Source organism: Mesoplodon mirus, assembly GCF_964341445.2.
Source record: "Mesoplodon mirus genome assembly, chromosome: 7".
Lineage (NCBI taxonomy): Eukaryota > Metazoa > Chordata > Mammalia > Artiodactyla > Ziphiidae > Mesoplodon > Mesoplodon mirus.
The window spans coordinates 44,610,004-44,626,641 of record NC_138983.1 but is presented as its reverse complement, the minus strand read 5'-3'; the positions used below and the strand labels follow the sequence as shown (position 1 = coordinate 44,626,641).

The window sequence follows — 16,638 nt, the reverse complement described above, 5'->3', positions numbered from 1 at the left end:
GAATAGCAAGACTTCTCTGTGGGGAATCACGGAATGACTACTGACTCACTAGATACGCAACGAGCCCTGGAAACAGGAAGGAAAAACCAGCTCTCAAAGCCAAATTCATTCCCCTCTCTTGTCATCCACAGGTAATTGTAGAAAGCAGTCTGGCCTTGGAGTCAGCAGACTCAGGGTCAATTTGCAGTACTGTCGGAAGCTGCGGGACCTGGGACAGGTTCCTTGGCTTCTCAGAGCCTCAGATTCCTCTTCTACAAAATGGGAATAATAAAACCTATCCTGCCAGCCACGCAGGGATCTTAAGAGGTCTGAAGAGAGCACTGGGGCAGGGAGGCATCTTAAAGGAAAACGGATGTTTTCTCCTGTGACAGTGCCCCCCAGAAGCCACTCGACCTGAACTTGAACTTGTTCTCACAGAGTCCCCTGCACTGTGGGATAGCTCGGATTTACTTTGACCGGAAAGCCTCCTCCTTTAGCATTCTATCAATGGGTTCTTCTCCGGCTGGGTATACAGAAACAAGTCCAGTCCCTCCTCTGGAAGAACAGCTTTCAGACTTCTGGAGGGAGGACTGCATCCCCGGTACCCATAGAGCAGTCCCTATGTCTTCTCCTCACTAGGCTGAGCCTTTGGCTCCTGTCACTGCCGTGGCTATTGTTCTCCAAAGGCACTTTAGGTAATTTACCAGCCTCAAAGTATCTTGTCTGGAACTGAATGTCATATTCAGGATGATCTAAAAGGGGGAGAATTAAGCAGGACAGTCACCTCTCGTGTTCTAGATGGTACGCTTCTGTGTACGTAGCCGACCCTTGAATTGGCTGTTTTGGTGGTCATGTCTCAATAGCAGCCCTTCCTTCACAGTCTCAGCTTCCAACCCCTGACTTTCTGATTACCTCTTTTCTTTCCAGCTTATTCCCTCTGGTACCCAACTCAATAATTCTCAGGCCTCATCAGGACCTACTGTCCATTGCTCATACCACTGTTCCTCACCCCTCCTCTGCAGGAGGGCCTTAGCTGTCCCTTCTTACCCGGCCTAGGCCTCATGATGCATCTTTATAATCATCCCCTTGAAAACATTCTCAATTCCTTTCTCTCTCTTTTTCTCTCTTGCCTGGCAAAATCCCAGCCCTGATTAAATCCCACTCTCTGTCTCTTCCTGCCCTGCATCCAGACAGTGGAAACTGGCTAGAGAAAATCACAGAAAAGGTTTAACTGACCTAAGTTAAATTCATGATCAGTAACCTCCAGGAGGCCAGCAACCAGCCTCTAGTTCCCTAGTTTGGATGTGCCAGTTCTTACCTCCTGCACCTGAAACCTCCACAACCTCTGTCCCCATCCTCGCCCTCAGCAGATGACCTTGTCCTCCAAGGGGGTTCTCACACACACCCCCTCAACATCTACCCACCTGCTGGCATCTGTGCCCAGGGTGCGGCCTTCCCTCTGTGTGGATGGGCTCTGTGCTCCCACCTAAGACGAAGCTCCCAGGTGTGCACTGGACTCTTGGCCACTTGCTTATCAGCATGCCTACCTCCACACCCCACACTCCATTACCAATTTCATCCTTCCTCTAGGATCATCCCCATCCCATATAACTTCAGTATTGCTTTCCCTCATCCTGACAAATGAAAGCAAAAAACACGACAACAATCGGATGCTTTCTTCTTATCCCCAGATAAGGAATCCAGGTAAGGAGACTTTAAAGTTTAGTAACCTGCCCAAGGTCAATGACCTGGAAGTGTGGGGTTGGTTTGCCCACCCCCAAAGCCCACCCAGATGAGGCTTCCTGGGCTGCAGAGGCCACAGCAGCTCTCTCTCCGGCCCACCGCTCTGGTTCAAGGGGCTGAACTCAGACAAGGAAGTACTTTGCCAAGGACGTCCAGACCAGCTCTGCTTACCTGGGCACTCTTGGGACAGCAAGAAAGGCTGGAGGTTTTCAAGCGAGAAGGGGACCTGCTGGTTCTGCAGGGGGCCTGCCGAGCTGCTGAGACAGTCTTGACTGACTTGCCTGTCAGACTCAGCGTGGGAGAGCGGGGGGCTGTTTTGAGAACAGCCAGCATGTCACCCCAGCCTCAGCGGGGGAAGCGGGGGGCAATGATGGCAAACAGATGGGGCAGGCCAGGGGGGCAGGAGCTGCCAGTGTGGCGCACCCCCGTGCAGAGACGACACCTCATAAATCTCGCAGGCCCAGCCCGTGTGGCCTGCGGTGGTGGCCCATTGATACTGCCTGGTCCTTGGAGCTGGAAAATGACAACTAAGGTGGCCAGCTGCCTTCCAAGCCCTTCCGTCAGAAGGGCACACTTCTCTCCCCCACTGCTAACAGCATCCCTATTCCTGCCAGGAACCCAGAAGAGCTTGGCCCAGGGGGTTTTCCTCCCAGGACAGCAGATACTTAACTAGCCGTCATCCCCTCCCCTCCCTTCTCTGCTCCCAAAGACTCTCCCAGAGAATGAGCCCATCTGGCTTTGAGATTTGCGAGTACACGGTGTCAAGTTGGAATTTTCGGACCATCCGGAAAAGCATGCATCTCTGCCAAAACCCGTGTTGACTTAGTCATGCTATCTCTTAACAGTCCTCTTTCACAAGGGACAGGCTGACCCACTTACTTGTCTGTCACGGCCTGCATGAACTCGTCCAGAAGGTCGTCGTACTCCTGCCCACGCACGCGCCGGTGCTTCAGGCCAATGTACAGAGGGTCCCTGAGCAGCTCCTGCAACAGACAGCATCCGTCCCATCACGTGTCCTGGGTTAGCGGGAAGGAGGGGGGGAGGGTGGGAAGGAGGAGGCTGCTCCCCACTCCCCAGGTGCTGTCTCTGGAAGGTTCTGGAAGCCAAGCCACTGATGGAGGGTAGACCCCCAGGGGTCCACACTTTAGGAATGAATCAAGGATGCTTTGAACAAGCAAAACTCTCTGATACAGTCTTCCAACCTCTGGCTGCAGCTCTGGGTTCGTTTCAGGGTTTCTCAACAGTGATACTATGGACATTTTGGCCTGGACAGTTCTTTGATGTGAAGGCTGACCCGCATATTGTATTGACAGAATACTTAGCAGTGTCTCTGGGTTCTTCCCACTTGAAGTCAGTAGCACCCCCAGTTGTGACAGTCAAAACGATCTGTAGACTCTGCCAAATGTCTCCCTGGGGGATAAAATGGCCCATGCTGAGAATCGCCCCAGGCAACATCTGGATTGAGGTATTGGGTCTTGTCCAAAGTCAATGACCTGGACTCAAATTAGAAAACATTCCCTCCCTCCCTCCCTTCCTTCCGTGAAAGCTTACTGAATACCTACCATGTGCCTGGCACTGTGTTGGTCCCTGGGGATACAAGGATAGCCTGATACAACCAGAACTTTCCATTCAAGAGAGAGGCCCACCTTAATGCCGGCCTGTGTTAGGTGCCCCCTCCACTCCACCTCCTGAAGCTCTTCTGTCACAGCTTTCACACGCTGTTTGGTCATCCTCTCTGTCTGCCCCGGTCTGATGACCACTCCTGCCTCTTCTGTACCCCTCACACACACCCCTATGCAGAAATCAGTGGGCTCATTCGTGCACGACACATTTACTGACCCTCTATGCCTGCTGCCATCAGGCCTGTCAGGGAATTTGTAGGTAAGGGACGGTCACTGCCTCTAAGGTGCTCACGGCCTAATGCAGGTGGCTGATGAGTAAGCAAACTCTATTACAGAGTAGAGACATTTCTTCGGCACAAAGCATAGCACCTGGCAGCACAGAGAAGGAGTGGAGTAATTCCCTCCGGGGAACGGGTGGGGATGGTGACACGGAAGAAATGGTCAGGCTTTAAAAGATGGGCAGATGTTGCCAGGTGGGCTGGGCTCTCCAGGCTTAGAAATCAGCAGAAAGAAAGGTTGGGGGCTGGAGGTAGAAAGGAGGAAGAGGTACCTGGTGACCTGGTGTGTTTAAGAAATAGGAAGTAATTTTATGTTTTCGGGTATTTGGAAATGATCTATTTTTGTGTCCCTGCCACCACAAATATGAGCTCCTTGGGGTCAAGGTTTTGTGTTATCGTCATCTCCATCTGGACTGCTCCTGCAGGATTCAGAGGCAAGGATGTCATGGGTCCTGCCCTCAAGGGGCTCAGAGTCAAGTCTCACCTCCACCACTGACAAGCTGTGTGACCTCAGGCAAATTACGTGACCTCTCAGAGCCTTCTTCTCATCTGTCAAATGGAGATAAAATACCACCTGCACAGAGTGATCGTGATGAGGAAATGAAATAATACACGTGAAAGAGCTTTGTGAATCATAACATATGCTGTAAAGTAATGGCAGCAGCTTTGACTTTCACAGTGTTTGCTAATGTGTCAGATACTGCTGAGGGAGGGGAAGCCACAGCGAGGTTAAATAGCCGCCTCTTTCTTGGGCTAGTAAGTGGAAGAATCTGGATTCAAGCTCACGGCTGCCAGCTCCAGAGCCCATGGTCTTAACCACCGAGCCAGGCTGCTTAGGTGGCTTATTCTTGCTTAGGACACCATTCTAGCTCCATATTGTCTTATAGGAGGTGACAGGGCAAAGGTACAGTGGACAGAAAAGACCAGGAAATACCTGCCTTCTCAACCCCTCACCCCCAGTTATGGGTCCACAGCATCTGAGGTGGGTTTAGCGCTTTCTCCAAGGAACCACACGGCTACATCAGAAAGACGGTAAGGTCTAAACTTCTTTTCTCAATCTCTTTGCCTCCTGGGTTATGCATCCTTGAGATTGTTTAGGACCCTGCCCTGGCAGTTGTGTGTGTGTGTGTGTGAGCGTGTGTGTGTGACCAAAGGACGAGAGTGGGACATATATGGTGCCTACCCTTCCACAGGCCACTTTCAAAGTGATCATCTAAAAGTCACTTAGAGGCAGCAAACATCCAGCCAAGGGGGATCAAGGAAGTAAATGATGATGTAACAACTAGATGGACAACTAGGCAGTCATTGAAATTGGTGGCTTTTAAGACTATGCAGCCACCTGGACAAATGTGTATGAGATTATTCAAAATGAAAAAAGCAGGATACAAAATTGCACAGATATCACAATTTCAACTGTCTGAAACATACGAACAGCCTGCAAAGGGCATACACACAAATGATAAAAATAGTCTAACTCTTGGCATTTGCAGAAAATATTCATTTTTTGGTTCTTATAGAGGTGAAAGGGTCCACGGTAAATTATAATCTGTAATGTTTCCAAGTCACAGATTGGTTCAGTAGTGCATTAGGCTGCCAAAAGTGGATTTCTCAGTGCTGCATACACGGTTTCTGGGGCAGGTCCAATTCTCCAGTGGTACTGAAGAATTTTAGGATTTTCCAAAAATTTCTCAGTATATCTGCACTTAAGATGAAAGGTCAACACTAATGAGGTACTACTGAGATATAAAGGTGACCATAAGAAGCTTTAAAAAAAGTCCTGATATTTTATAATATTTATTTTATTTATAATAAAATGTTTTATATCTGAAATACTTCAAAACTAAGCACTCCAAAAAATTGGGAAGAAAGTTTCTATATGGAGATGACACGAAAATATAGCTTCTTATACTTGTACAGAACTTTCAGGTAATTCACTCCTTCTGAATCAAAAGTAGTTTGATCCTTCTGTCTTACATACTTTCATGCCCATTTTACAGGTGAGGAAGGTAGAGTTCAAGGGTTTAAATAAATTGCCCAAACTCACACAGCCAGAAAATATCTAAGCTGAAACTGAGTCTTGCTTTGACTGGGTCTCATGACAGCGCCCTTTCTACCCCATCATTTGACATTGTGGGGACCAGGGAATGTGGGTTTGGCTCTTGACCCCCTCCCTGGTCCTCCTGGAGGAGTCCAATCGTGGCTGGAAGGTCCAGCTGGTCCTGTAGACCAGGCTGGGGAGCAGTGACAGCCTGAATGGGGTCTGGGGAAAGACCGTGTCCACATCTCCAGCCAGCTGGCTTTCCTTTGTCAGGAGGGAAAATGACTTCTCAAAAACAGCAGAGGGTGGAGCTTCCACACTGTCTTGGTACCACATGGAACAAGAAATCCACGTTCTACACTGTGTCCCACTGAGTGATTGGTTATAAGAATGACTGCCACCAAGGCGTGGGACTATGAACTGGCCTGGACCCTCCCCTGGCATTCTCCTCTATCCTGGACTTCCTCACATAAATGTTAAAAAGAGTTTTCAGAAGGCAGTGTTGCCAGATAAAATACAGGACACCCAGGTAAATGTGAATTTCAGATAGGATATATATATATATATTTAGTATAAATATGTCCCAAGTTTTGCATGGAACATACTTACGTTAAAAAATGATTAGCTATTTATCCGAAATTTAAATGTAACTTGCATCCTGTATTTTTCTTTGCTAAATCTGGTAACCCCATCAAGAGAGGCAGAAGGAATCTTGAGGCTGGGAGGCAGTGTGCCGCAGAGGAAAGGGCACTGCCAGGCCCAGTGGCCCTGGTCAGATGCTCTCCTGGAGCACCCTCAGGACAGTGTGGTTTTCGAATCAGAAGGGGCTCTGGGCTTTGGAATCGGACACACCTGGGTTTGAATTCAGGCTCTGCCACTTAACTAGCTCTGCGACTTTGGGTACTTGTCCCTGCTTCATTTCACTTCTCTGTCCGATAGGGATAGTAATGATCTCTACCGCATAATGCAAGCTCTTTGAGGAAAGGGTCCTTATTCGTGTGCATCTCCCTAGTGATGTTTACAGTGCTGGCGCATGGCAGGCCATCAAACAGTGTTTACTGATGTGAGTTGCATTTATTCTAGGACTGGGCTAAGGAGATGCTGAATGAAGAACTAGGAAAGTCTTAGAAATCACTTGGTTCGGCTTCCTCCAAATGAGTTTTCGAGACCCAGAAAGGTTAAATGAACTGCCTAAGGTCACAAAACGAATTTGGTGGAAGCCACAGGGTGGAAATGACAGCTTCTAGAGCAGGGGGTCTTCCCAGGTGGGATCAGCTTCCTCACCTCTGAGCCTGCTGCTTCCCCTCTGCTAGGTAGTTGCCAAGTTCCCGTTGGCACTAAGTAAGCCTTCAGGTTAAGGCTCTATCCAAAGCAGATGAACCAGAGCTTCCTCCTCTGCTGTGGGAGTTGAATAGACCCTCCATGGCTGTGTGCCTGGCTCTTTCTAAGGTGAAAAATCTTGCAGACTAAACGTCATGGAAGGCAAAATGGCTGGCTCGTCTTCACTTGCCATATCATTGAGCACTGGGTTTAAGCTGGAAGATAGACGAACCTCTTGGTCTGGAAAAATATTTATCTTGCAGAGCAACAGGCACATGAAGATGTTACTCAGAGAGCATGTGGGGGTCTGGGGAGGTCATGGGATTGGGTTCACGGTGTGGACACGGTGCACTTTCCCCCTCTGGGTGACAGTTATGCCCACCATGTATTTGTCTGGAAGCTCAGTTAAACCCAAGGGTAAGCTACAAAGATCCTAGGAAGGGTCCCTTCACTGGTCACATGTGCACAGAGAGCCTGTGCCCGATGGTAACACGGGTGAATGCTGACTATTTATGAGCTGCAATAAAGACAATCTGGCCAGGTGTAAGGAACCCTTCCATACCCAGCTCTGTGGGCAATCCCACGCTGCCTCAGCAACCAGTAACACCCAAGGTACAGTCTACCAGGCTCTGCTGATAATCTGTCCCCTCCATCCCCCTCTTTAGTCATGTCCACAGAGACTTTCACAGCATCTCCTTGAGAGGAAAATCCACTGAGGCTCAAGACTTCCGCAGGAGAAGCCAAGCCCTGGGTTGTCCCACAGAACCTTTAGCACAGAATGGGACAAACACTGGGTTTGGACTCAAACCTGGCGGAAGCCATTTCTGCCCTGGGGCCCCTTTTCCCATGTGAAACAAGGGGGTTGAGTGAGAAGTATTTGTATGTAATATCTAGTAAGTATGATATCTAATGTGAACAGTCTGTGACTCTGCTGTGTGTATATGAAACAAGATGTACAAACCAATCCACACACAGACACAAGGGAGGGAGGGCCGGAGCAGGTGCCCTAACTGGGCGGGGCTCCCTCCCCTGGCCCTTTGGAACTTCATCACGGGATGTCCCTCCTTCCTGGGATCACGTCTCACATATTTATTTTTCCAAACCTCTTTGGTGTCGGCAGGTAAAAGTGACTCAGAGTTTCAGGGCTGTAGATAGCAGATGTTTTCCTTCAACAGGAAACCTGGAAGGGTGTTTTCTTTGACTCTGATTAAAGCTCCTTTTGCCTCAGGAGTTTTTTATAGAGACATACACACAGATGGTCTAGTTGTTCTGAAACTAAAGCCTTCACAGCAGCACCCTCCCTGCACTGCCATGTAAGACGGAAGTTGCAAGGCAGAGCCTCCCTCTCCTGTTGCTGTGGCTTGCTCTGGGTGAGAGATGTGCCCCCAGACTTCTAGGGGAAAAATCTTGCAAACTGATTATTTTTAAAAAAGAACTCTAGTGTGGAGGATCACATAGTCAATGCATTTGAAAAGAGAGAAATCATTGTCTTCCGTCTTCCCAATGTTGGCCTGTTTGTAACTTTCTTGAAGAAGGTCTGGCGGGAGTTCACCTTTCTTTGTGGGGGAGGGCTGTGAAAATGGCATTGGTGTGCCCTAGTTTGATCCTGAGTGTCCATGGAACACAGACTGTGTGAAACACCTACTTTCTCAGTCTTCATTACCCAGTCTGTGACACAAATACTTGACATCTTGGAGCAGTGTGCCACAGTAGACAAGGCCACTCTGGTGCCAGAGAGACCTGGGTTCAAATCCCAGCTCCAACACTTAGAGCCGTGTGACCTGAAGTAAGTAGTTAACGTGTGTCAATCTCGAGCTGTGTGACCTGAAGTAAGTAGTTAATGTGTGTCAATCTCAGTTCCCTCATCTGTAAAAAGGGGAGAACAATATCTCATACAGCTGGTGTGAGAACGAAATGAGATTGAGGGACTTCCCCGGTGGTCCAGTGGTAAAGAATCCATCTTCCAATGCAGGGGAGGCAGGTACGATCCCTGGTTGGGGAACTAAGATCCCACATGCCACGGGGCAACTAAGCCCACGTGCCACAACTAGAGAAAGAAAACACGCATGCCACAACTGGAGAGAAGCCTGAGCACCACAACAAAGAGCCCATGCACCTCAACAATAAAGATCCCGCATGCCTTAACGAAGATCCTGTGTGCCCCAACTAAGATCTGACGCAGCCAAAAAAATAAATTAAATAAATAAATTAAATAAATAAATATTTTTAAAAAAAAGAGAGAATGAAATGAGATTGAAATGTACAAGGGCCCAGAACTATGCCTGGCCACTGCAGGTGCTGGCATAGGTCTTACTGGGCGTGCGGAACACTGCTTTCTCTCGGGCCTGTGGTGTTGCATGGCGGGTCAGGCTGTGCCCTGTCCCCTCAGCTGGGGAATCCTCTGGTCCTTCCAAAACTCTCTCCCTTCCACACCCAGGAGGGAGAGCTGAGGCAGAGGCCAAAAGCCCCAGGGGGGAGAGGCAGACACTTTGAGGAGATGTAACACATGAGCCATTAAAATGATCAATTAGGTGACAATGTTGAAACACTGACAACTGAAAGATTCCACCCACGCCTGGCTCTCATTTATCTCCCTCAGCCTAGCAGAATGCCTGCCACCTACTAAACACTTCATAAACTTAAAAAAAATAAGTAAAGAGAAAAGTGCCCACAAAATAATCCTCATTGAAGAAATCAGAACAAAATTAGGGGCACAGTAGGATTAATTAGGTAATATTGTAACTACATCTATGTATACGCACAGAGAAACATCGGACAGGAGCACAAACGTAGCATAGTGGGAGAAATACCATTTCCTTCTCCTTTTAAAATTTTGAATAATGTTTTAAAGTTACTTTAGTAATAAGAATTCTAAAAGTCAAGACATAATCTTTACTCATAAAGCAACAAAAACCCGGGCAGGCAGTGTGGTATGGTGTGGGGAGAGGAGCGCTCATGTGGATTAGGACCCACTCCTGCCACTTCAGCAGATCTTCTTGGGCCAATTAATCTCTCTGGGCCTCAGTTTCCTCAGCTGTAAAAAGAGGGTAATAACTGAGCTCCACTCACAGGGTTATTGTCAGGATGAAACAGGGTGGTCTGTGAAAAGGGCCCAGCCCTGATTACTCATAGTTTCTCACCATCTTCTCTGGTGGGTTTGCTACAAGTTGGCACTAACTCTAAACTTTAGCACATCATTGCTGAGTGCTGGACCTTCAGTGATAAAGGATCTAAGGCATCTGCTAGAGGCAACCAACACCCTTCCAAGGGATGCAGTGGCCTAAGAATCAGTCTCAAGCCGTTCCACTTCTTGCCTAGAGCCAGCTTTCTGGAGAGAGAGAGAGAGAGAGAGAGAGAGAGAGAGAGAGAGAGAGAGAGATGGTCTCAAACAAATCCAGCTGGAACATGGCAGGAGGTGATGGATGGGAATAATAACTTAACATAAAGTTTGCTATACTCATCCACGTTTGTGCGGTTCCACACATGTCCTTTGTGGCTGAGGGACAATTTCAGCAAAACCCAGGCGTGTGGCTGAGGAGGGGAACCACAGTGCAGAGCAGACCTTGAAGATGGGTCTTAATGAGCAGCTATAAGGCTGTGCCACCATGCAGCCTCCCTTCTCCTAGGCTGGTGGGGAGGCATATGGAGAAGAGATTTAGCACTGGGAGAATACCTAGTAACTTTCTGGTCCAGGCCCTAATTGTACCAGAGGGGATGGTATCTAGACAGGTACAGGGACTCACCCGGCTGTCAGGGGTACCGGGACCAGGGTCCCTGCTTCCCGGGCCAGCACTTCTCGTGCTCTTCTTGTCCTCCCTCATCCCCCTCCCACCCCCGTGAGTTCTCAGCTCTGAAGCCAGGTCTGTCTGCTGCTCCTTCATTTGACCGTATCTGTGGATGAAGCCTGAATAAGCATCACTTCTCATTAGAGGCTACAGTGCTTGTTCTTGTTTAGAAATGAGGATGTTGTGTGGCATCCAGGGAGGAAGGAGGCCATACAGAGTCACAACAAGTTTTCTAGAGAAGGATCAACTCAGAATGCAAATAAGTGTAAGCTTTTTGACAATATGAATCGAGAATCTAAAAAACGACCATTCCCTTTGCTTCAATATTTCCTTTTCTAGGAATTTATCCTTGGGAAATCATCAGAGATGGAAAGACTGATCTGCAAAAACGGGTATCAGAGCACAATTATATTTGCAAGAAGACTAGAAACAACCTAAATGTCCAAGAGTGGAGGGTTTCTTACGTGAATTGTGATACGCCAGGCAGCTATGAAAATGACATTGTGGAATAATGCCTAGTGACCTGGGAGAAAACTCATGACATACATTACACTTAAAAAAGCAGGATATAAAACTGGATATGCAATATAAACTCAATTTTGTTTCTGTAAACGTTTCAGAGGGATAAGGCTGGAAAGAAAAATCCCAAATTGTAAACAATGATTATTACTGGCTGTGTGACTAATATTTTATTTTTAATGCTTCTCTGGAGTTTTCTCAATGAACATGAGAAAACGTTTTTCTCAGATGCACGTGCGCTGATTTTAAACCCAGAGATAAATATCACCAAGAAGAAATTCTTTTATGTTCATGATACAGAGACACAGAGCTGAGAACTGCAGACATGCACAAACACCGTGACCCAGCGTGGTGGTACCCAGAGCAGACAAACTCTTGGCTGGGGTTTGAGCTACTTAAATCCTAAACCTCCTGGAAGCCTGCAGGTGGCTCTCAGCCACAGCTCGGGTCAGTTTCTCTCCCTGGGTTTGCAGGATGCTCATCTGCCTGATCCAGACATTTCAGCCCTTGGTCCTGGTGCTTTGAGTTTTAATCCTTTTACAGGGGTAGCTGGCCTCTAAAATGCTGAAAAACACAGCCCAGCAGCCACTCTCGCCTCAGCGGCTTCCTTCACTCACGGATCAGAGAGAGGCCATGAGGGCAATGGAAGCTGCCTAGGGACACGGGACAAGGAAGCACAGAAAGCCCACGCAGGGGGGTACCTTGGCAGGAGGTAGGGGAGCAAGAAGACCCAGCAGGGGCTGGGGGGAGAGGATGGGACTGGGAGAGTGCGATGGGCAACCAGGGAGGAGAGAGGTCCTGGCATCACAGCCATGTAGGGGAAGTGTCTTGGCAGCGGGGACCCCAGAATGAAATGGCCCGATGCTTTGTAAACAGAACCACCACACAGAGGTGCTCCCCACGCCATCCCAGCTGCCACCCTCTGGCTCCCGGCCCAGGCAGCGCGTTACCTCGTTGTTGGTGCCCACATCCAGCAGGACAGGGAGGCACTGCTGCGGGTTGACGCCTCCACACGCCGTGTACAGGGCCAGCTTGCCCACGGGGATACCCATGCCGTAGCAGCCCAGGTCTCCCAGGCCCAGGATGCGCTCCCCATCAGTCACCACCACAGCCTGAAAGACAAAGCAGGACGCCATCAATCAGGGACAGCACCTCCTGTGACAAAGTGCTCATTTGTACAGCATGTCAGGCCTGCCGACTGGACGCCCACCGCCTCTGCTGCGGGATGAAACAGCTTGTCTGGGATAAGGCCAAAGGATTCTTTCAACTGCAGGCGGTGAGCCCTTCCCCCATCCCCTCCCCTTTCTGGCAGGGCTGGAGAGAAACCCCGCCGAGGTGAGAGGATGGAAAGACACCGGCCTGCATTCCGAGGTTCTGTTCCTGCAGGAACAGCCGGAGGGAACCCACACCGAGTCATTCTCCCTCAAAGAAATTAAGCGGACTCTCTCAGCTTGAGATCTGGGGCCGGGGACAGGGTGGGAAGGCAGAATGAAAGGAGATAATAAAACAAGTGTTTCTGCTGCTACTACAGCCCCAGGGTTTAGAGACCCATATATGTGCTCTCCGCCCTGTTCCGGAGGAGCAGGAACAGGGTAATAAATCCAATTTATGTGTAATAAATCCAATCTGCAAAAAACAGAGCTCCTTGTGACATCTGCTAGGGTCACTATTCCACGTGAAACCAGGAGGGTTCTCAAGCTGTCCTGGGATTATCTTTGTGTTTTGGCAAAAACTCACCGAAGGCATAGTAGGTACTAGACAATAGTACTAGTTCCAGGCTTACCTACTGTGAATTAACAGATGCTGATGGAGCTGATAGTGATGACAGGAATAATCATATGATAATGACAGCTATTCATTCCCTCATTCGTTCATTTAATACATCTTTATGAAACACCTACTTTGCAAAAGACAGTGTGCCAAATCCTGGGGGAAGGAGGATCAGTTTGCTCATCTATAAAAACAAGAATGTGTGGACCCAGCCCTCTAAAGGACTAGTGGGCAAAAGAGAGATGGAACATGTATAGTTATACTGACTCTGGGGGGAAAGTGTGAGGGCAGCGGAACAGCTCAAGGGCAGCAGAGATTGAGAGAAGGGAGAGGTACCTCCTGTAGGACAACCTTTCTTAGATGAGGGGACACACGTGCCACATCTTGGACAGGTGGAGATTATCCATTAGGGGTACAGCTGGGGAGAAAGGTACTTGATGCAAAAGGAAAAAGGTTCAGGGTAGAAGTGGGGAGAAGGTAGGCTGTGTGTGTGGGTTCAGGCCCCACGAAAGGAGAGAATGGAAAGTCAGATTGCAAGGGGCCCTGAATGTCAGTCTAAGAAGAACCCACCAGGGTGATGGTGAAGTTGTTTATAGGTCACCTCAACTGGCTCTCCAGCACTGGTTCCCTCCATCTCTAAATGAGTGGAGTTTATGGGGTCACCCAGCCCTCCACTGGAACCAGCTTTGGGTCAGGACTTAGGATCAGCTCTGAGCTGTGGCTGTCCTGGTTGGCCCCAAGCGTGGTGCCATGGGCACCGTAGAGGTCAGTTTACTCCACGCAGGTACAGTGGTGGGCACCGGCGATAAAGAGACGAAGACCCACTCCTACTGGGGAGGGTTTATGATCCAGCACCCACAGGCTCCATGGAATCTTCTCTCTCCCAGGGTGAGAGCACACAGGGCTGTGCTGCCTTTTGGTAGAAACAGGTGTAGAGGCTCGTAAAACCACACCTCCACTGCTGGAAAGGGGGCTCTGGAGAGTGCAGCGGACCCAGGAAGGTCGTGCTGTCCCCCTTAGATTGGTCTCCTGCCTCTAGGGCGAGTGTCCCCGTCCTGCATCTCACTTGCTCCTCCCCCGCCCTGGCAGGGAAGCCCATCTGGGATAGTTATCTGTGTTTCACAGGTGAGCAAACTGAAGCTCCTGGACCTTCACGCTCTGTACATATTTGTTAAGTATCAGCCAACCGCCAGGTACTGCGCTGGATGTTTCCACATCGGTTATCTTAGAAATATTAGATGACTTACCAAGGGCACCTTGCTTGTGTATGTGGCAAATCGAGATTCTAATCAGGCTTCGGGTACCTGGTTCAGGGCTCTTTCTACAACCCCACTGGGCTGGGAAAAAGCACCTGTGCTCTTGGCAAAGTCCTGTCCCACCTTGGTGCCACCCTCTCCGCAGCCTCTGACCCCCTGCTGGCAGCTCTCCCTAGTGAAGCCTGTGCCTTCATGCTACCCCTCAGTGCCCAAACTCTGGGCATTTCTCTACCATCTCTCCTAATCAAAGCCTCCTTATTCTGGTTCCCATTCTCTTAGATTTCTCTCTGCTGAGGGGCAGTGCGTGACACAGAGTTCAACAGAGGAAATCAGCTACGACTCCAGGGTGTTCTCCTTATAACTCTGAGGCCTTTCAAGATGGTAGCAGGGGGACTTCCCTGGCAGTTTGGTGGTTAAGACTCCACGCTCCCAACGCAGGGGGCATGGGTTCGACCCCTGGCTGGGGAACTAAGATCCCGCATGCCGCGCAGTGTGGCCAAAAAAAAAAAAAAAAAAAAAGATGGTAGCGGGGCTCTGCAGGGCCACCCTCCCAGCCTGGGGATGTCCAAAGGTGCCTGACTACATGCCTGATTGCTCTGAGGGCATGTCTCACCTCCATCTGTCATCCACTCTCCATCCTGTAGTGCTAATGGCTGGATTATTGCAACAGCTTCACAACCAGGCTCAAAGGCCTTTAGTTACTTCTAACTCCATAAAATAGAGTCCAAAAGGCTTATCTCTTTAATGACAGGAACCCAACATACCTTCTGAAACTCTACACACAATTGCCCCCTCTAGCAGAACTCGCCTCACTCCCATCAGACACACTCTGAATTCACCAGTAGTCTCTAGCCTCTCAGCCTCTATATTCCTGTCTCTTTCTGCTCTTTCTCCAGCAGTGCAAATCCTGCCCGTTACAACCCAATGTGATTTCTCCTGGCACTTGCTGTATCTACCACACACCTGGCCTGCTCAACCTTCCTGTCTGCCTGCCTGCCTTCTGCAAACATTTATTAAGTACCTACTGCTTGCCAAGCCCTGCATAGGTGCAATTTAAAAATCTGATGGTGATAGCATTTGGGTTCTTATTTAACTTTTTTTTTTTTGTGGTACGTGGGCCTCTCACTGTTGTGGCCTCTCCCGTTGTGGAGCACAGGCTCTGGATGCGCAGGCTCAGCGGCCATGGCTCACGAGCCCAGCCATTCCGCAGCATGTGGGATCTTCCCGGACCGGGGCACGAACCCGTGTCCCCTGCATCGGCAGGCAGACTCTCAACCACTGCGCCACTAGGGAAGCCCTTTATTTAACATTTTTAAAAATGTCCATTTAATCTCACCAAATAGCCTAAAGGTTAATGGCAGGGGTTTTGGCGTCTGATAACCAGTATTTGGATCTAGGTTCCTTGATAACCCACCAATATGTTATCTTGGGTCATCAGATAACTTTTCTGAGTTTTAATTTTCCATAAAATGGGAACAATAATAATGTTCAACTCCTCAGCTTGTTGTAAAGATGAAATGAAATAATAAGTGTCTCATTTTAACCAGGTGCCTTGTGCCTTGTAAGTGATTGGCAAATGGTCACTGCTTGTATGATTATATTGATGGTTATTATTTGGGGCAAAGATTACATAGTAGAATTTTTCATTGTTTCATCTCTCTTTAGTTCAGCCTCACCATAGAAAGGCCATGCAACAATTATATCTGTTAAATGAGTGAATGAAAAGGAAACCAAGGGGAGACCTTGGCAGCTTTTAAGAAAGTCTGGCCATGAGAAACTCAACAGCATTCTAACCTTGACATTGTCATTCATTCCAATGGCAAATACTGTCATCTCTAAGCAAACACTTACAGCTCACCATCTGCCAGAGATCGCCACTTGAATGTCCAATAGTCCTCTCCAATCCTCCAAGTCCTTTACCAAATGAGTCTGCTTTTCCCTTTTTCTCCTTTTCAACTTTCCACTTCTGCTGTCCTCCCTCGCTCTGTTACCTCCTATCTCCCAGGCTCAAAACTGTCCAATCTACTTTGACTTCTTCTGTCATCAGTCAACCACAGTCAATTGGTCACCAAGTTCTGCTGATTTGACCTGCTTCAATTTTTCTCACCTGTTTCATGATCTTCATCTCTATTGCTAACCTTAGACCAGCCCATCTGCGTCTCACTTGACCACTTTAGTGGTCCCCTGCTTGGTCTTTCTATTCTTGGAGTCTCCCTACTCCACTTCATTTTTCCAAAGCACACCCAGATTTGTCACGTTCTTGCTTCCAAACCTCCAATGGCTCCTGATGCCTATAAAATAAAGCTCAAACATCCCCGACTGACATTT

At 48.7% G+C, this 16,638-nt stretch overlaps 1 protein-coding gene across 1 annotated transcript in view; it reads right to left on the bottom strand.

The window, feature by feature from the left end:
• ME3 (malic enzyme 3) overlaps positions 1-16,638 on the bottom strand; it is a 104,606-nt gene that overhangs the window by 41,862 nt on the left and 46,106 nt on the right. Inside the window, exons 4-5 of the mRNA XM_082626456.1 lie at positions 12,235-12,396; positions 2,602-2,705 (exon numbers count right to left, since the gene is read on the bottom strand). Of these exons, the coding sequence (XP_082482582.1) occupies positions 2,602-2,705; positions 12,235-12,396 (266 nt within the window). The remainder of the gene's footprint in view (positions 1-2,601; positions 2,706-12,234; positions 12,397-16,638) is intronic.